General features: G+C 60.7%; 1 protein-coding gene across 3 annotated transcripts in view; it reads left to right on the plus strand.

The window, feature by feature from the left end:
• Positions 1–19,889, plus strand: part of RPS6KA2 (ribosomal protein S6 kinase A2) — a 96,916-nt gene that overhangs the window by 62,464 nt on the left and 14,563 nt on the right. For all 3 annotated transcript variants that reach the window (XM_070417355.1, XM_070417358.1, XM_070417357.1), the window contains 7 exons: positions 9,343–9,459; positions 10,579–10,660; positions 12,744–12,824; positions 14,428–14,507; positions 17,384–17,490; positions 18,318–18,355; positions 19,123–19,265. In XM_070417355.1, coding sequence (XP_070273456.1) covers positions 9,343–9,459; positions 10,579–10,660; positions 12,744–12,824; positions 14,428–14,507; positions 17,384–17,490; positions 18,318–18,355; positions 19,123–19,265 — 648 coding nt within the window. The remainder of the gene's footprint in view (positions 1–9,342; positions 9,460–10,578; positions 10,661–12,743; positions 12,825–14,427; positions 14,508–17,383; positions 17,491–18,317; positions 18,356–19,122; positions 19,266–19,889) is intronic.

The following is a 19,889-nucleotide window of genomic DNA, read 5'->3' on the forward strand; positions in this document are numbered from 1 at the left end:
ATGCGACAGCAGCCACCCCACCACGGCCGGTCTAAGGGCTGCTGACGCGACGCGCGGCTTCCATTGCTGGCCCTCAGCTTCGCTCCACCTCTGCCGTCCTCCCACGCCCGCCCCCCCCCCCCCCCCGCCCCCACACCTTCCGAAGGAGAGGCCTGGCGGGCATCTTTGCGGAGCCCTGACGCTGGCTCTTTCCATCCCTGTCCATGAAAGATTAAAGCGCCCGTCCGTCTTGGTGCTCCGCGCCCTGAAACAGGATCTTCTCTCTCCCGGGCCTCAGGGAGCTTTGAGGTCACGTCCGGGGATCTGTAAATGGGCCTTAAGTTGATGTTGAACCTGCCACGCCTGGGTGGCTCCCCTCCCTGCGATTCTTGGAAGGGCCTTGCCCTCCACGCCCGCCGCCGGGGAACTAATAACTTACTTTTCTGAACGTATTTCCCACTGTTTCCAAGTTTTAAGCAAAAGGTAGAAACAAAACCACCTAGAAAGGAGGCGGATCTGAGCAGGCCGACCCTGGCTTTGCTGGCTGCCACCTGGGGCCTCTCCCGGCCGCGTCCGAGTCCTCCGTTGGCCCATTTCCGCTCGGATGCCTCCCCGGTCGAGCCAGCCCCTCCCCCTCCGGCCTCTCCTCTCTGTCCACACGCTCACGTGGCGGGTCCACGGCCTGGAGGTCTGTGTTCGGGGACAGAAGATCTTGTCTCCCCGACTGGATTACAAGTTTATCTCCACTCGGCTCACATGGCACGAGTTTAGTTTATCCTGTTTACAAAGTGGGAGGCGTTTTGGAAAATGTTTCTGTCCGACACAGCCTGTGTGGCCTGGACCTTCCTCCAACATCCTTCGAGACGGATAGTACGCTCTCGGCTTCTCACGAGGAGACGCTGGGGACCCCGGTGAGGCATCTCCAACGCACTTCTTTCCCCTGGATTTCTGCTAAAAGGCAGCGTTGGCGCCCATGTGAAAGCCGTGAGTGCAGCCCTGTCCGGCCGGCGTGGCTCAGTGGTTGAGTGCCGACCTATGAACCAGGAGGGTGATTCTCAGTCAGGGCACATGTCCAGTGTGGAGTGTACAGGGGGCAGCTGATCAATGATTCTCTCTCATCATTAACGTTTCTCTCTCTTTCCTTCTTCCTCCCTGAAGTCAATAAAAATGTATTTTAAAAAATAAATAAATAAAGCCATGAGTGCAGTTTCCATTCTCTAAGGGTAGTACCTTCAGGCCTCCATCCTCCGTGACTGAGAAAGTTCACTAACACAAGGCCGAGGGCAGATGCATCGTGGGTGCAGCTTTTCCATTAAACACGGCAAATTCCAGTAGATTTCTGTCCAATAGGCGCAGCCCTGGTGCCAGGAGCAGAGTAGGTCAGCAGTGAAGGCTGGTCCCTGGCCAGTGAGTCAAGGCGGCTCGCTTTCCAGTGCCCGTGTAAATCGGTTAGAACACATGTCCACGGGGCCACACTCTCATTCTACAGGGCCATATAGTCAGCCCACAGAGCCTCACGCTCAATCCACAGAACCACACGCTCAGCCCACAGAGCCTCACGCTCAATCCACAGAACCACACGCTCAGCCCACAGAACCACAGATTCAGTCCACAGAGCCACATGCTCAGTCTAAAGGGCCACATGCCCAGTCCACAGGGCCACACAGTCAGTCCACAGAGCCACATGCTCAGTCTAAAGGGCCACATGCCCAGTCCACAGGGCCAGTCAGTCCACAGAGCCACATGCTCAATCCACAGAGCCACATGCTCAGTCTACAGAGCCACACACTTAGTCCACAGAGCCACACGCTCATTCCACAGGGTCACATGCTCAGTCCACAGGGCCACATGCTTAGTCCGCAGGGCCACACAGTCAGCCCACAGAGCCACACGGTCCACTGAACCGCACATTCAATTGAGTAGCTCTACAGACAGGTCCCACCCACTCCTGTCTTTCTTCAGTGAAAACGGGTGAGGTCCCGGGCGGGGCCCTGGATGCCCTCAGTTGCGTGGTGAGATATTGAGCTCACTTCCTCCCACCGGCCAGTAAGCACGTGGACTCCTGGCCTTCGCTGTGGCCAGTGTTTTCGTGTCAACCTGACCATCCGCTCCCAGGCTCTTCTGTAAAGCTCTTTGCTTATGAGGTGGGTGACGGCTCCGCATCCTTGGAGGCACGTGCTGGTTGCGGCTGCGACTCCTCAGAGCTCAGAGCCTCTCCTGTTCCGCGAAGGGCACCCACCTCCCACAGCCCCTCAGCCACCCCGTCTCCTCCTCCCACGTGGAACAGAACAATGTGTTCCCTCTGCTCTGCTGGAACCTGAGCCCCCGGAGCCCCCCGTCCTTGCAGACCCGTGCCCGCCGCCCAGGCGCTCCGAGGGCCAGAGGCAGCCGGGCAGCTGCAGGCCACCTCAGCTGTGTGCCTGAGACGCTCCGCCGCGTCCCCCTCCCCATCCCCCGCCCCCCGCTGATCTCAGAATCTCCCACGCGAATCTCTAGTCACTGTTCATGAAAACCCCGAGTTCTGCCAAGTGTGTCTGAGTTTCTGGATCAATACCACGTTCAAGCAGATCGGTCATGATCTGCACGACAGGAAACGGGTCCTACAGAGATGAATTCTGAGTTTACAGCCCTTCTAAGAATTTATTTACTAAGAACTCGGTGTGGCGGCGTAACCTCTTTCTCATTTAAACTTCCAGTTGGGAACGACTATAAAATATGATGGAAGAGTGACAGGTTTGATCACATACGAAAATGAGCAAATGGGCCCCGTGTTGGAATTCGTTACCTACCGAGGGCCCTGTGCGTCCATAGGAGGCCTGGGCATTCTCATTTATTGACGGTATTTCATGGCATAACTATACGGCATTTCCTGGCCATAAAGTAGACTGTGAGATGCACATTTTTATTGGCATTTAATTACAGAGTGTCTGTCCCGGTGGGCCAGCTTCTGAGTCACTGTACATACATGTGCTGACCGTTCACTACGTTACGTCGACAGGAATAAAGGGCTGTGGGGACCAGCCCGTCGGCACATGGCTTTCCGAGCACACTCGTTCTTCACTCTCACGGCGCTTCCGGGTGGGAACGAGCAGAGAGGAGCAGCCGCGGCCGCAGAGGGGACGCTGGGAGGCCAGAAGGCTGCCACCCTCTTGGTTATCGGAACTTTGAATAAGCACCCAGAGGAGTTGGATGCACTGGGCTTTAGTTCTTTATAAATATGTTTTTGTCATTGATTTCAGAGCGAGGAAGGGAGAGGGAGAGAGAGAAATCAATAATGAAAGAGAATCATGGATCAGCTGCCTCCTGCACGTCTCGCACTGGGGATCCAGCCCGTAACCTGGGCCTGTGCCCTGACCAGGAATCAAACCGTGACCTCCTGGTTCAGAGGTCAGTGCTCAACCCCTGAGCCACACCGGCCGGGCAGGCTTGTAGTTTCTTAGGACACGCTGTCACAGGCAAGTGTTTCTCAGGGTGTGTCTTCTGGTGCCATCTGGTCCCACACCGCCTCCCCCTTCCTCCTCTCCCCCCCCACCCCACCCCCACCCCCCCCCGTAGCTACGAAACATGTGCAGGATGCTCCAGCCTCCCCGTCAGGCTTTTCCCGCGGCTGCTCTGCCCTCTGCAGCTTGAGGCTGTGCAGGTCCATGAGCGTTTCAGCCACTGAGACGTACGGGAGGCAGAGGGGAGGGGTCACTTCACAGGTCAAAGGTGACTGGGGCCGGGTCAGGCCCACGCGTGAGACCGAGGGTTTGCTGAATAAGCAGTTTCCGTGCTTTCAGCGCACAAGTGGCCACGTGTTCATTTCCAGGAACTGGCTGACGTGTAAGAGAATATCCAGGTTCAGCGTAAAACTTGTCAGATCGCTTTATCTTCTTAGAAATGCTGTTGAAATAATTGTTTTGTTTTTCCAACTTTGGTCTGTGTCTGTGCTTTAGCTCTATTTTCCCCAAGTGAACTTTTATGGCTAAAAAGAAGCCAGCAATCGAACTAAGATCAATGGAATGCATTTCAGTGTAGCAGGAAGGATAAAAACATAGCGAGTATTTTTCCTAAACATCCAAATTCTTATCCACGGCAAGTTACGAAAATACTTAAGCTCTACAACCAGCTTCTCGCCGTACGCTGTGTGTTACAGCTGTTAGGGCTCACGGGGGTTTTCTCCCGCCCTGTGAGTCGGCGCAGGCTGGCAGCTCTGACGTAGGAACCTCTGGCGAGTGCTCTCACATGGCCTGCTTCCCAGTTAAGAGGGAAATCACATCTAACGCTGCTGACACTAGAAGTTCAGTGCTGTCTGCTTCTAATTCGGCACTTACTTCCTCAGGGAACATTAATGTGTGTTGACTTCTACATGTGTTTGTGTTCTGCTAGGAACTTTGTAAAACGTAATGTCACCCTATAAACCCGGTGACGAAGAATGAGTCGCAGCTCCGTGGCACATGGCGCTAGTGAAGTGTGATTGGTGCTGGTGAGACGATTGCCATGTGGTCACCGACACCCAATTCCTGCGGCCCCTGGTGCTAAGCCCCCGAGAAGGGCCGTGCCGTGGGATCGGAGGCGGCGATTTAGAGATCTTTTACTGTCCCTGGAAGTTTGGTCTTACCAGACATGCCCCATTCACGTTAAAGGTGTTATTTCCACAGCCTGTGCCCTCGCAGTCAGCCCCGCAGGCCCGAGAGCCGTTGATGGCACAGCAGCTGAATGGGCAGTGCCTGCCTCCGCCCGGCCCATTCGCTGGGCCCCCCCACCCGGCCGCACCTGCCCAGCCGAGGCTCAGTTCCACAGGCCTTTTCAGATAGAGACGGGAACGCCCCTCGGCCCAGCTCCTCGTGGTTCCGACGGCAGGCGGCAAGGAGGAAGTGCTTACACACGTACCGGCCGCCCCTCCAACCAGAGCCGACCTCTCTCGTCTCTGACCTGCCTGCCTGGGTCTGGGGACACGGAATCCCACCTGGGAGGGAAAGCCGTGCGGGGGCACGGAAGGCTCCTCCTGGGGGCAAGGTGGACCCCAGAGTCCAGGTGGGTGTGGGCGGGGTCGAGGCTGGGTGGGGAGGGTGGTGGGGTCACCGCCCAGGGCACGTCATATGGCATACGGGGCTCGCAGGGCAGGCCGGGAGCCCTGTCCATGGTCCTGGTACCTGTCCCTGCAAAAAAGTTTGTCTAGTGGGAAAAGTAGATAACATTAAAAGTACAGTGGATCTCGCCCGGCCGGCGTGGCTCAGTGGTTGAGCGTCGACCTGTGAACCAGGAGGTCATAGTTCAATTCCCAACCAGGGCACATGCCCGGGTTGTGGGCTCGATCCCCAGTGGGGGGCGTGCAGGAGGCAGCGGATCCATGATTCTCTCTCATCATTGATGCTTCTCTCTCCTTCTCCCTCTCCCTTCCTCTCTGAAATCAATAGAGATTAAAAAAAAAAAAAAGGCTAACCCAGAAAACAGCACAACTGTATACAGTTTACTGAGCTGCATAAACAGACTCTGGGCATGTTCACAAACTCGCAGGCCGGGCCGAGCCCAGGGCTGGGCCGTGTGACTCATGGCTGCTCACTGCATCCCTGCACGGCTGTGCCTGCCGCGGTCTATATCCCAGGCCAGGAAGACTCCCCCTTCCACCTGGCTTTCTGGCTGAACACGGGCGGCGATGGGGGGTCCTGGGTCCCCCGACAGGCTCCGAGTCCCCGGGGTCCTAAGAGCAGTCTCCTCCGTCACTCCGCGGTGCCTGTGTCTGTGCAGGCTCTCGCGACCCCTGGGGCGGTGGGACGGTACAAACATGGCCTGGGCGCCCCAGCCCGTTCGGCTCAGTGGTCACCCCTGTTCCCCGAGGGGGTCAGAGGTGGGGGCACGTGCTTTCGGGTAAAAGGAGCTGAGTGTTGGGGTCAGGAGCCGGGCCCCCCCCCTCATCCTGGTTGTGACTTCGAGTCACCCACTCTCGCCTGTGGGCTCATCTCCACGGGAAGTGACTGGATTTCCCAACGAGCTCCCTCCCACCTCAAACCCAATCCTTCCCAGTCGATGGAGGGAATCCCTTTCCAAGGAGAGATGGTGAGCCCTGTGGATGAAGAGGCCCTGGACCGTCCCTTCTTCCGATGCGCCGGCGTGGGCCTTGCTCTGAGCCTCAGCCCTCCCGTGAGCTGTTTAACAGGAAAGTGCGTGGGCAGGACAGTCGCCCTCCGTCCCGGACGCCGGGAGGATCACCCAACAGCACAGACTCAGGGCCCATCGGGGCATCGTGTTTAGGACAGAAGTGCGCTTTCTTCTCTGGAAATGCAGTGTTTATTGCACAGTAAACAGACGGAAGGAGCAAGCTCACCCTGCGCAGGCCCCTCTCGGTGCTGGGGCACCTGTCCTTGCTGGGCCGTCTGGACTCCAGGCCAAGCCGCCGAGGGTGGTCCCTGCGCCTCCTGAGCCCCCCCTCTCCCTGCCCCCCCCTCTCCCTGCCCCCCCCCGCCCAGGTCAGACCCAACACCTGGCGTCCTGCTTCCGGCTTCTAATGCAGAGATGAAAACAGACAAACCGTTACAGCTCTTCGGGGAGGAGCCGCGGCATGTTCTCTCTTTAAACTCACCCCCCACTGCCCACCCCCACCCCGACCCCGCCCTGTGAGGAGTCGGTCAGCTTGGGAGGAGGAGCCGCGGCAGAGCCCGGCCTGTGCATGGTGTCCCCCACGGCGGGCCTGTGCCTGTCGGGAGTCAGGGGTGGCTCGTGTACAGACGGTGGGGTACACGGGAGTTTTGAAAGCATCTGCTCCCTCTTGGTTTGTTAGTGTAAAACCGTTCTTATCTGTTGGGAAGAGTAGGGTCCCCATGGAGCTTTGCCTGGTGGGAAGGGACTGGGTTGGAGGGGTTCCTTCGCAGCAGCCGCACGGCCTGCATCACACCGCACGACGCTCACTTTAAACATCTTACCGTTTTACCTGCCTGTGACACGTTGATAAAGCCAGAAATAAATGCATAGGCGATCAGTCAGTCAGTCAGTGAACTGAGCCAGACACCGTGCACAGGAGGGAGGTCACAGCCCCGCCTCCGCTGTTTCTCTCTTTTTGCTCGGATCTACTTTGTCCTGTGATGTTTCCGTCGGCTTCTGGTCTCCCCTTCAGTTGTCGTTCTACTACTTTGCACGGCTTTGAAGGTTGTCTGCTTTCCCTGTTGCATTTACTATCTTGCTAATTTTTTTCCCTCAAAGAATCTCTTCGTTCATAAATCTGGGATATGCTATTTTCCGTATATTTACTAAAGTAAGTGTAATTTTTAAAAGAAATATATATTTTATTGATTTCAGAGAGGAAGGGGGGGAGAGAGGGTTATCAGTGATGAGAGAGAATCAGTGATTGGCTGCCTCCTGTACGCCCCGCACTGGGGATGGAGCCCGCAACCCGTGCTCTGACGGGGAATCGAACCTGGGACCCTTCAGTCTGCAGGCCGATGCTCTGTCCACTGAGCCACACCGGCTGGGGCGTACGTGTAATGTTTAAGCCACGGCTCACCTGCGCTGTTGGGTAAGTGACACTGAGCAGACTATGTGTCCAAAACCCTAAAACCAGGAAGAAGCAGGGTCCAGACCGAAGCCCAGACTTCCTAACTGGAAACATCCAAGTTCTTTGCGCAAAACTCACACATCGCTTGCTTGTTTGTGTCCGGTTGCTCAGACTTTGCCAAAAACCTTTGGAGGCCCTGTCAGCGCGGGTGAGGTCTGTGTGCTGATCGGCGGGGCCCAGAGGTGAGAGACCGAAGGCCCAGAGGGTTCCTATGTCGGCTGTTCCAGAAGCACTGAGATAAACTCAGCCCCAAAAGAGAGTCGTCGGTCACGGCTGGATTCTATCCCTCGTATGTGGTCCCGGGAGAACCGGTTCCTCACCGGGGCCTGGGGCGGGCCTGGGGTTCCTCACCTCTGGCACACGTCTGGGGTTGGGTCACCTGCCTGGTTTTCTGGGAAGAAGATGCCAAGATTGCATCGTGTCCTCGAGGGTCCTGTCCCCAGGAGAGTCGAGAAATATGGCACACCAGCTCGGCCCCCTCGGCAGTTACAGCGAGCAGGGGCGGCCGTGAGGGTGACTCCTGGGGCAGGCGTGTGCTCCGGGCAGGGTCTGTCCTCCGCCCTCCGTGGCCCCCACGCCCACGCTGGCCTGGAGGCGGCAGCACGGAATAGTGCACGTCGGAGCCGCGCTGTCCCCAGGGGAGTGGGCTTAGGAAGAAGGAAGGAGGTTTATCGGGGCCAGCGGTCACCAGGCCTCCGGGCCTCACGGACCACCAGCGTCTGGGCTGTTGTGTCTTGTGACAGCCCCGGGGGAGGTACGTCTGGCGGACAGTGAGGGAGGGGAGAGGGAGGGGAGAGCTCGGGCAGCGTGGGTCTGGGAAGCTCTGCGTTTCATCGCGACGCCCGGGCTCGCTCTGAGCAGACGTGGGACGGAGCTCGGTCCAGCTGCAGTTCCCACCCGGCCGGGCCAGCGGTCCGGTGGATTCACTGACCAGCGAGGCCGGCGGTGCTGTGGGAGCACTTGCCGATGGGAGCGAGTCCCAGTCGACAGCTGTTTTCTTAGAAGCCGAGCCCTGTCCGCATGGCAGCGCTTCCCCAGTGAATCGCGGAGCCTCCTCCTTGTGTTCAATCGGCGCCAGGGAATGGGCCACAAGCACCACCCCTCTCACTTCCCCGCGAGCGTGTGCGCATCTCCCCGTCGCTTTCACTAACCTCTGTCTTCCTTGCGAATCACTCCTGCCCAGGGCACGTGGGCAGGGAATACAGGTTGTGCCGAGACGGGGGCTTGCAGGGGGGCCGGTGGGGATCGAGCCCGCAACCCGGGCCTGTGCCCTGACCAGAATCGAACCGTGACCTCCCGGCTCATAGGTCAGCGCTCACCCCCTGAGCCAGCGGCGGGCTCGGTCAGTATTCTAGTTTAAAGGCCGGGGCTGCTCTCTCCTGCTGGGGGCTCTGGCGCTGGGCTGGGCGAGCTCCCTGCCGCTGCTGCTGCGACATGGCCTGTGGGAGGGCAGTTGCATTCGCTGTGGCTGGATGTCGGGCAGTGAGACCGACACGAGAAGCAGACGCATCTCCCAGGCCGCATTCACGGCGAGTCCACTGAGCGGCCGCGCGGGCTTTAAAACAAGTCCCCAGGGTGGCCTTGTCCCCGAGCCCCCCTCCCTCCCTGTGCAGACCTTGCCCGTACCCCTCAGAGGCAGGCTGGTCTCCCGGAGCCCCTCCATTTCCCTGGGACGTGGTAAGGCCGTGTGGCAGACGTCGGAGAAGCCGGGGGCCCACGGCTGCAGGCGGCATCGCTGGCACGAGTAACCGAGCTGCCGAGGCCGTGGCTGCGGGTGGGACGGGGCCGGCGCAGCCGGGCCCCCGCGTGTTCACCGGGCGCCTATCTTGCAGGAGGAGGGAGTGGTCAAGGAGATCGACATCAGCCACCACGTGAAGGACGGCTGTGAGAAGGCCGACCCCTCCCAGTTTGAGCTGCTGAAGGTCTTGGGACAAGGCTCCTACGGGAAGGTGAGTCCCCTCCCCTGCCTCCGAGCGCGTCCTGTGCACCAGCCGGTCCCCTCGCCCGTGGCCGGTCCCCTTGCACGCAAGCACTCGGGTGTCTGCTGATTGGGAAGGAGGTGGGGATGCCCCTGAACACGTGGGAAGGCGGCCCCGGCTGAGGGGTGCCGTTCGCAGGCGCCCGCCCTGGGCAGGTCCATCCTGATGGGAACCGCACGCAGGTCAGAGCTGTGCCGAGCGGCACCGATCCCGAGAGCGCCACACGCTTCCTCTCCGCCGCCGCCCCGGCTCGGCCTCTCCCACGGCGTGTCCCCGGGCTCTGTTCAGGCCACGGCCCCGGCCAGCGGTATAGACGCCGGGGGTTACGGTTCCCACGTCCTGAGAAGGGAGCAAACCAAATCCCCGCCTCTCACTGTGCCCCGCCCCTAACGTGGGTGACACATGGCTGTCCCCGCCCCTAACGTGGGTGACACACGCTGTCCCCGCCCCTAACGTGGGTGACACACTCTGTCCCCGCCCCTAACGTGGGTGACATGGCTGTCGGCCTGACGCGGGTCTGAAATGCTGAGAAAGTGCCGTTCAATGTCCACGTGCCCCTGGGAGCCACGTGGAGACCAGGCTGTGAGCTCAAGTGCCTCAAAGCTGAGATGTGGGTGAAGAAAGCACAAAACCGGGGAGCAGGCTCTGTGCCCTCAGAATAACTCGGGGGGCTCCCCAAGGGGTCCCGAGGGGTGCTCACAGGGGACTGGGCAGGCCCCTTGGAACAGTGAGTTCTTGTATTTAAAAAGGAGGGGGATTCCTTCTGACATGAAATGCTTAGTGGGAGGGTCACAGCACCAGAAACAACATGATTCTCCTGTGACACATGCACACACACACACACACACACACGCACACACGTCTCTAGACATGCACACACACGTCGCCACATGCACACACATGTCGCCACAAAGCCGTGGGAGCGAGGGGAGCTCCTCCCGCCTCCCGACTGCCAGAGAACATGCTGCACTTACCCTTCCCTGTGCGCATTTGTTGTCGGAAGCTCCGCGAACTCCCTGTGTGTCCCTTGTCCAGGCAGGACACGGGGAGAAGGACACATGGCCGATCATGTCCCGTGTCCCTCTGCAGGTGTTCCTGGTGCGCAAGGCCGTGGGGCCGGACGCCGGGCAGCTGTACGCCATGAAGGTGCTGAAGAAGGCCACGCTGAAAGGTGGGGGCTCGGAGGGTCTTGGGGGGCTCGGAGGGCCTCAGGGGGCTTGGAGGGTCCCTGCGCTGCTCACATCACATTCTGTGCAGTGCCACATGGTTCAGGAGGGCGTCCCTAATGGAGGACACCAGACACGTGGCTCTGACCGATACACAGTGTGACACTTCCGAGTCTGCCGTATCCCTCGTTCCCAGAGGAATGTCGTGTGGCATCACACCCTCCTTCACACATGTCCACGTGCACGCGTGGCAGAGCCTCGATCGGGGGCCGGCAGGTGGTCACGCTGCGTGTGGACGGCGGGTCGGCCTGAGTTCATGAGGCGGGTCGCTCAGCTTCACACACACGTGGCTCGTGGCCGCTCTGTGTCCCTTCGTTGTCGCAGGGACAGGTTAGAAGCCAAGGCCCGCACCTGGTTCCCAGCCCCCTGTGTGCCCACCCGCCCTGAGCACAGGTCCAGATGAGAGACGTGGACACGTGTGTCCCCACACACGCGTGCACGGGGTGTTGGTGCCCGCAGGTCCATTCTCACGGATGCCAGGAGAGGGAGAGCCGGTCAGGCTCGCCGCTCGGTTTCCCAGGGCACAGCCCGGTGTGCGGTCCTCACACGGCCCGCTGGGCGTGGCCCCGGGCGTGGCCGTCACACAGCAGACGGTCAGCAGGGGGAGGACCTGGCCTGCGGGGAGCACACCTTCCCTGCGTCCGGCCGCCCCGGCCCTATCTGCGGGGGTTCGACCAGGGTCTGCCCAAGCGTCGGCTCCCAGATCATGTCACACATGGAAATGTTTCCCGGACGTGTTTTATCTGCGTCCCGGGATGGGCACCGCGGCCGGAGCAGGCCCTCCTCTTGTTTTAGGTGCCATCAGGGGACTCGGGGTGTTGACGGGGCTCCCGGCCCTTCGCGGTTGGTTTCCGGTCATCGCGCACGTGCGTTGGCCTCTGGATGCCGATGTGCAGCTGGTCCGTAGCTCGGCCTGTCCCTTCCCGGTGCTGTGTCTTCGCTGACTTACTAGGCAGGTCCCCAGCCTCCGGCCGCACCGTCTCGGGGACCGTTGCGTGGCTCGATGCTCGTTAGCACTGAACTCCCTAGTGGACCCGGGTTTATGGGGGTGTGACTGTAGGGTGGACACAGACACTTGCTTTCCCACTGTGACTACAGCCCCTGGGCAGCTGGAATGTCCCCAGGCTCACGTGTCCCTGGTTTCCATTCACTATCGGGCGTGTGACTGCACAGGCTCATTACATTCCAAGTGGATCTGAGCGCGATGACAAGGACATCGATCCCGGAGGGTTTCAGGGTCTCCTACCCGGCACCGAGGCCGTGCTCTGCAGGGAGACGGCGAGGGGTGCAGGAGCACGTGTCCCCTCTGTCCACCCTGCCTCCCGGTCACGTCACGGGGCCAGGGCAGGGGGGCTGGACAGGCCGATGGACCGGGACTTTCCCCAGAAGAGAACCCACCTCGGGTGACAGAAGACGGGTCGCAGGCTCGATCCCCAGCCCCGGTCAGGGGGTGTGCAGGAGGCAACCAGTCGATGTGACTCTCTCACATTGATGTTTCTCTCGGTCTCTCCCTCTCCCTTCCACTCTCTCTAAAAACCAATGGGAAAGTATCTTTGGGTGAAGATAAGAGAGAGAGAGAGAGAGAGAGAGAGAGAGAGAGAGAGAACAAAGGAACAACGATGTGTGAACTTGAGAGCTTCCTAGGTCGGGAAAACCCGCTGTAAATGACATGGGGTTTGGGGAGGTTGTTCAGTGAGATCATGGCATGAGAGCTAATGCCCTAGGGGGTGCCCTTATTCCCAGGAGGTGCTGGGCCTGGGGGTCATGGTGTCGGCCGGCAGGTGAGAGTCAGATTTCTGGCTACAGTGTGTGTGTGTGTGTGTGTGTGTGTGTGTGTGTGTGTGTGTGTGGAGAGAGAGCGTGTGCACAAATACCAGCGATTGTGGGGCCTCCTGGTCATCATCCCCTTAGTTCCACTCTGTGCACGTGTGAATGCTTGTGACGAGGAGTTGAGGGTGACTCACGTCAGTGTGTGGTGCCGAGTCCCTGGGCCGGGCCTGCCTGTGTGAGCCTGGTTTCTGTCCGCAGTTCGGGACCGTGTCAGGTCGAAGATGGAGAGAGACATCTTGGCAGAGGTGAACCACCCCTTCATCGTGAAGCTGCACTACGGTAAATACAGTGAAAAATAAGATAAAGCCACTGCTCTGGGGCCCGGGGGCAGCGCCCCCAGACGGGGCACTGAGGAGGAGCCAGCGTCAGAGAGGGCCCCCGAGTCCCCCTGCCCCCTCCGAGTCGCTCGGCCCACGTTTTCTCAAAAGGAGCAAGTGCCTTATTTTTCTCTCGAAGGCTGACTGTGAGGTGGCTATACATTATTATTCTTTAACTAGAGGCCTGGTGCACGGATTCGTGCACCTGGCCTGCACCCTCTCGCAATCCGGGGGATGTTGGACTGCTGGTTTCGGCCCGATCTCCGCAGGCCAGGCCGAGGGACCCCACCGGTGCACAAATCCGTGCACTGGGCCTCTAGGATGCATATAAGACCTTTGGTTAATCTCTCCCCGCCCTCCCCCTTCCCCCTTTGCTCTGACATTCATCAGTCTGTTCCATGTTTCCATGCCTGTGGTTTCTGCTCTTGCGTTGAGCGTCTGCCCCCTGGTGGTCAGTGCACATCATAGCTACTGGCTTTTATATAGATAGATTATTGTCATTGATTAAGTCGTTAAAAAAAGTCTCTTGGCCTAGAATGGGGCCGAACCGATGACATTTTTGTGTTGTTTTAAAATAAAGTGCTTTGTGATGCAGTAGTTTATGTAAAGCAGAGATGGTAACACTTCCTGCATTTTAAGTGGCTCCTGCTTCAAGCATTTTAAACTGCCCTGCAAAGCAGGTTATTATTTCGATTTTTCAGAAGACAAAACTAAGGCTCAGATCAAATAATTTGCCCAACGCCACTTACCTGCTGGGCCACACACCTCCTGTCAGTTTTCTGCCTTTTTATCTCTTCTGGCGGGGAATCGAACTGTGACCTCCTGGGTCATGTGTCGACGCTCAGCCACCGAGGCCCACCGGCCGGCCGGACGGTCTCTCGGCCCTTGCGTGCACGGTCAGCCCATTTGGCTGGGCACCCTGGCTAAGTGGTGGGCGGAGCTATGTCTGTGGCCCGTGACTGGGGCACAAGCAGTGCGCTCATAATCGTGGCGCTGGGATCAAACCCGGAGCGCCCGCACCACTGCCATGATGTCGAATAGCCACCCAGCTGGTCACTGCACTGCCGTGAAGGAGGGGATCGGAGCGTGGGTGCCCTCGAGCCCCGAGCCGGGGAGAATGCAATTCCGTGGCAAGGAAAGGAGGCTCCACCCAATGTGGTCAGAGCATCGCCCCCACCTCTCTCCCCTCCCCCCACCCCCAGCAGAGAGAGACCCGTCGTCCCCCAGGCCCAGCCTGACTGTGGCAACAGCAGCCGCACAGGGACTGCAAGTGCCTTTCTCCCTGTGTCTCCTGGCCCCTTTGTGGTTAAAGCAGGAGGGGAGGAGGGAAGGGAGAGAGAAATAGCCAGACCCTAAGAAGTGACGGAAGCAGGAGACTCGCTAATATCGGCCCCTCCCCACATCCTCCCGGCCGCTGGCTCCCACCGCTCCCTCCGTTTGTGAAGTGACCCAGGTCACAGGGTCGCGACACAGGATCCTTGGAGCCGCAGAGACTGACCCGGGGGCACGGCCACTCCAGGGACCACGAGGCCCAGACTGCTGACTGCTCGCTCTCCCCTTCACAGCCTTCCAGACGGAGGGGAAGCTCTACCTGATCCTGGACTTCCTGCGCGGAGGGGACCTCTTCACCCGGCTCTCCAAGGAGGTAAGCCCGCCCCGGTCGCCGGTTGTGGTCGCCGGTTGTGGTCGCCGGTCGTGGTCGCTGGTCGTGGGCTGTCCCTTTCTGTCTGGGACTCAGGGACAGAGGGAGGGAGAGCCTGGGCAGGGGGGGGGGGGGGGGCGGGGGGGGGGACAGTGTGGGCTCTCTCCCTTCATTTCCTGGTGGTCCCTTGGGCAATGGCACAGTGACCTATGGGGCTGCTTGCCTATAGTTCAAAGCCTGAGGCTATAGAATCAGACCCAGTTCTGGCAAAAGCCCTCCTAGAGCAGCCATCCTTCCTGCCTGGTGCCTGGTCCCTCCTGGAACAGGTGTGTGGTCCCTCCTGGAGCAGGTGTGTGGTCCCTCCTGGGGCAGGTGTGTGGTCCCTCCTGGGGCAGGTGTGTGGTCCCTCCTGGGGCAGGTGTGTGGTCCCTCCTGGGGCAGGTGTGTGGTCCCTCCTGGATCAGGTGTGTGGTCCCTCCTGGATCAGGCGTGTGTTCCCTCCCAGGGCAGGTGTGTGGTCCCTCCTGGATCAGGTGTGTGGTCCCTCCTGGAACAGGTGTGTGGTCCCTCCTGGATCAGGTATGTGGTCCCTCCTGGGACAGGTGTGTGGTCCCTCCTGGGACAGGTGTGTGGTCCCTCCTGGAGGAGGTGTGTGGTCCCTCCTGGAACAGGTGTGTGGTCCCTCCTGGGACAGGTGTGTGGTCCCTCCTAGGGCAGGTGTGTGGTCCCTCCTGGGGCAGGTGTGTGGTCCCTCCTGGATCAGGTGTGTGGTCCCTCCTGGGGCAGGTGTGTGGTCCCTCCTGGATCAGGTGTGTGGTCCCTCCTGGAACAGGTGTGTGGTCCCTCCTGGATCAGGTGTATGGTCCCTCCTGGAGGAGGCGTGTGGTCCCTCCTGGAGCAGGTGTGTGGTCCCTCCTGGATCAGGCGTGTGGTCCCTCCTGGAGCAGGTGTGTGGTCCCTCCTGGAGCAGGTGTGTGGTCCCTCCTGGGGCAGGTGTGTGGTCCCTCCTGGGGCAGGTGTGTGGTCCCTCCTGGATCAGGTGTGTGGTCCCTCCTGGAACAGGTGTGTGGTCCCTCCTGGATCAGGTGTATGGTCCCTCCTGGAGGAGGCGTGTGCTCCCTCCTGGATCAGGTGTGTGGTCCCTCCTGGGACAGGTGTGTGGTCCCTCCTGGATCAGGTGTGTGGTCCCTCCTGGGGCAGGTGTGTGGTCCCTCCTGGGGCAGGTGTGTGGTCCCTCCTGGATCAGGTGTGTGGTCCCTCCTGGAGCAGGTGTGTGGTCCCTCCTGGAGCAGGTGTGTGGTCCCTCCTGGGGCAGGTGTGTGGTCCCTCCTGGGGCAGGTGTGTGGTCCCTCCTGGATCAGGTGTGTGGTCCCTCCTGGATCAGGTGTGTGGTCCCTCCTGGAGCAGGTGTGTGGTCCCTCCTGGAGCAGGTGTGTGGTCCCTCCTGGAGCAGGTGTGTGGTCCCTCCTGGGGCAGGTGTGTGGTCCCTCCTGGAGCAGGTGTGTGGTCCCTCCTGGAGCAGGTGTGTGGTCCCTCCTGGGACAGGTGTGTGGTCCCTCCTGGGACAGGTGTGTGGTCCCTCCTAGGGCAGGTGTGTGGTCCCTCCCGGGGCAGGTGTGTGGTCCCTCCCGGGGCAGGTGTGTGGTCCCTCCTGGAGGAGGTGTCTGGTCCCTTCTGTGGTGGTCACTGCAGAGCCTGCTGCAGGGTGTTTCGTTTCTGTGGAGATGCTCTGTGTTTTGTCTTTGGCACCACGGGTGATGCTGAGAGAACTGGCCTAGCCGAGAAGTCTGTGCCCTCTGAGCACCTGCTCTATGTACAGGGTGGAGTCAGGTCAGGGGAGCTGGGAGGCCTCGGAGCGTCTGTGAGGAAGCCCGTGAATGTGGTGACCGTTTAGGAAAGAATTCGGAGCTGGTGGAACACGGAAGGCAGAGTGGGAGATCCCAGAGGCTGGAGGGAGGGCGGCAGCACCAGGGTCCCCGCCAGGCTGTGGGCATGGTCCCTGCCCCACTGGGAGGACCCTGTGTGAAGTGAGGTGTTGGTGTGGGTGAGCCTGACAGTCACCTCCGGTCCCCACCACCGTACGCTGCGCCCTGGCTCACGCTGAGCACCCTGGGGCTGATTTCGTGTCGCCCTCAGAGGGAGCTCTGGGCTCCGGTCGGGACTTTGATCTCGGGGTGAATGTGGATAGTGTTCCCCGCCCTCTCTGGCTCCCTGCCCAGCAGCCACGACAAGTACCTGCTGCTCTGACACCCTGGGGACAGGGGAGTGTCCTGGCGGCCCGTTGACCTTGACGTGTGTGATGTCCCGGCCTGAATCGGGTGCCCCGACACCCACGCGCCCCCTGTCCCCGGCTCGGGGTGCTCAGCTGACCCCGCACCACGGAGTGTCATCCTGGGTGGACCCCGTCGCCCTCTGGGCAGGCAGCCGCCGCCAGTTTGCGTGAATCCGTGAAGGTGACCAAGGAGAGGGGGAGAAGCGTGTACCAGGCATGATGTCAGAGCTCCTCGCCAGCCTCGTGCTTGGCTGTGTTGAACCTCACGCGTTCACATCAGAAGCTCCTTTGAAATGTAAAGCCCGGGAGACTGGGAGCTGGTGACCGGCGGGCGAGGACCCGGGAGGAGGTCCAGGCGCCGATGGCGTCAGCTTTGTAGGCCTCGCTCTTCGCCTTCCCTGACCTGAAACTATAAATAGACCCGTTTCCACTGTGAGCGCCAGAGGCATCGCCTGGGGGGTGGCAGAGTGGGGGGCGTGGTGGGGGGGACCGCGTGCAGAGCAGGACCCACCGGGTGTGGACTCCGCGGGGCTGAGCCGGGTCCCCTTGGCAGAGCGTTGATAAAGGGACCAGCCGCCAGCTCGCTCGCCTTGCTCTCTGCTCGCAGGTGATGTTCACGGAGGAGGACGTCAAGTTCTACCTGGCAGAGCTGGCCCTGGCGCTGGACCACCTGCACGGCCTGGGCATCATCTACAGGGACCTGAAGCCCGAGAAGTGAGTGGGCCACGTGGGCGCAGGCCTCGCCCCTGCTTGCCAGCCCCCCTCCCCGCCCCCCGCAGCCCCTGCTCAGGGTTCAGTTTCCACGGAGGTCACCCCAGGAGTGGGCGGGGCTTCCTCCTGCCGGCACCTCCCAGGCGGGGATCCAGGTGGGATGAGCCGTTCCACCCGCTGCCCTGGGCGGTGCCGGACACAGTGGGGCTCACGCTGAGCTGCACCGGTTCCCAGCGCTTGGACCTGGTCCCGGGGAGGCCGGCGGAGCTCAGGGCCGTGGCCGCAGGTCAGGTGGGCAGGCGGGTGGCACACCCTCACCCGCTGGTCCCACACCCCCTCATGGCCTCTGACGTCACCGCCAGCACAACACGCGTCGCTGCTGCAGGTGTGACTAGCCGGTCACACCGTCGCCAGGCCCTGCCTGCGTGTCCCACGGGGGGAGCAGCGTCCCGTGACCTCGGCGCCCCTCCTCTAGCGAGTGCAGCCGGGGGGTCCCGGCCGGGAGCCCCGAGCCCTGCTCTCTCTCGCTCTTTACAGGCCGAAGGGATCTTTATAGGTAAAAAGAGTCATACATCGTGGTGGGGCTGCAGGAGAAAAGATGTCAGTGAGGACTAGTGAGGGTTCATGGCGAAAGCTGCTCATTTCTGGGCCAAGATTAGGTGTCACCGAAAAGCAAAGATGGAAACACAGGAAGGGGTCCTTTTAGTTATGCACGGGCAGCGGGCAGCTCCCGCACGGAGACTGTGCACGGGCGGCCTGGGGTCCCTGGGTGCCGTGCCCCCCACGTGCCTACCTGCCGGGCGCTGACAGAGCCTCTGCTCTCCCCTCAGCATCCTCCTGGACGAAGAGGGTCACATCAAGGTCACAGGTGAGTGAGCGCCGGCCCTCGAGACCTCCCCCGGCCCTGAGAATCTCCCTGCAGCGGGAGGAGGGCGAGGGAGGTGGAGAAGAGAGGATGTTTCTATCTCTCTCTCTCCCTCCTCTCTCCTCCTCCTCCCTCCTCTCTCCTCCTCCTCCCTCTTCCCTCCTCCCTCCTCCCTCCTCTTCCCTCCTCCCTCCCCTCCCTCCCAGCAAACCCCGCCTACTGTCTGGTCAGTGGCCCCCGTGCTGTCAGGCCCTCTGCTGGCCCATGTGGGCGGTTAGAAATCAGGTCTCCTGGGGACTTCATGGTGGTCACTGAGAAGTACAATTTCTTTTTAAAAATATATGTATTTTATTAATTTCAGAGAGAGGAAGGGAGAGGGAGAGAGAGAAACATCAATGATGAGAGAGAATCACTGATTGGCTGCCTCCTGCACGCACCACACTGGGGAACGAGCCTGCACCCTGGGCCTGTGCCCTGACCAGGAATCGAACCATGACCTCCTGGTTCACAGGTCGACACTCAACCACTGAGCCACGCCGGCCGGCAGAAGTACAATTTCTTGACACCTTCCAGGGCTCCTGAATCTGTGGCTTCTGAAGACGGTTGCCCGGGGAGCGCCTGTGGGTGGGGCAGCGCTGGCGTCCACGGGGGTTGAGTTGGGCAGACAGAGTGGGTGGGGCCGTGATGCCCATTGGGCAGAATTCACAGAAATGCCGCGGAAGCCTCTGCTGGGTCTCAGAGACTGAGAAGGGCCGCGGCTGTTTCCCTAGACTTCGGGCTGAGCAAGGAGGCCATCGACCACGACACCCGCGCCTACTCGTTCTGCGGGACCATCGAGTACATGGCGCCCGAGGTGGTGAACCGGCGGGGCCACACGCAGAGCGCCGACTGGTGGTCCTTCGGCGTGCTCATGGTGAGGGCTGTGTGCTCATGGTGAGGGCTGGGTGCTCATGGTGAGGGCTGTGTGCTCATGGTGAGGGCGGTGCTCATGCTGAGGGCGGGGTGCTCATGGTGAGGGCGGGGTGCTCATGGTGAGGGCGGGTGCTCATGGTGAGGGCTGTGTGTTCATGGTGAGGGCTGTGTGCTCATGGTGAGGGCTGTGTGCTCATGGTGAGGGCGGGTGCTCATGGTGAGGGCGGGTGCTCATGGTGAGGGCTGTGTGCTCATGGTGAGGGCTGGGTGCTCATGGTGAGGGCGGGTTCTCATGGTGAGGACAGGGTTCTCATGGTAAGGGCGGGGTGCTCATGGTGAGGGCGGGTGCTCACGGTGAGGGCGGGGTTCTCATGGTAAGGGCGGGGTGCTCATGGTGAGGGCTGTGTGCTCATGGTGAGGGCGGTGCTCATGGTGAGGGCGGGGTGCTCATGGTGAGGGTGGTGCTCATGGTGAGGGCGGTGCTCATGGTGAGGGCTGGGTGCTCATGGTGAGGGTGGTGCTCATGGTGAGGGCGGGGTGCTCATGGTGAGGGCCTGTCCCCTCCCCGGGACAGCACGGCCCTTCCAGAACCTTCTCTGCGAGTCTGAGCGCCTCCCTGCTCTGT

Source organism: Myotis yumanensis, unplaced genomic scaffold (genome assembly GCF_028538775.1).
Source record: "Myotis yumanensis isolate MYYU_CA2020_CCGP unplaced genomic scaffold, mMyoYum1.0.hap1 SCAF_6, whole genome shotgun sequence".
In the NCBI taxonomy this organism is placed as follows: Eukaryota; Metazoa; Chordata; class Mammalia; order Chiroptera; family Vespertilionidae; genus Myotis; species Myotis yumanensis.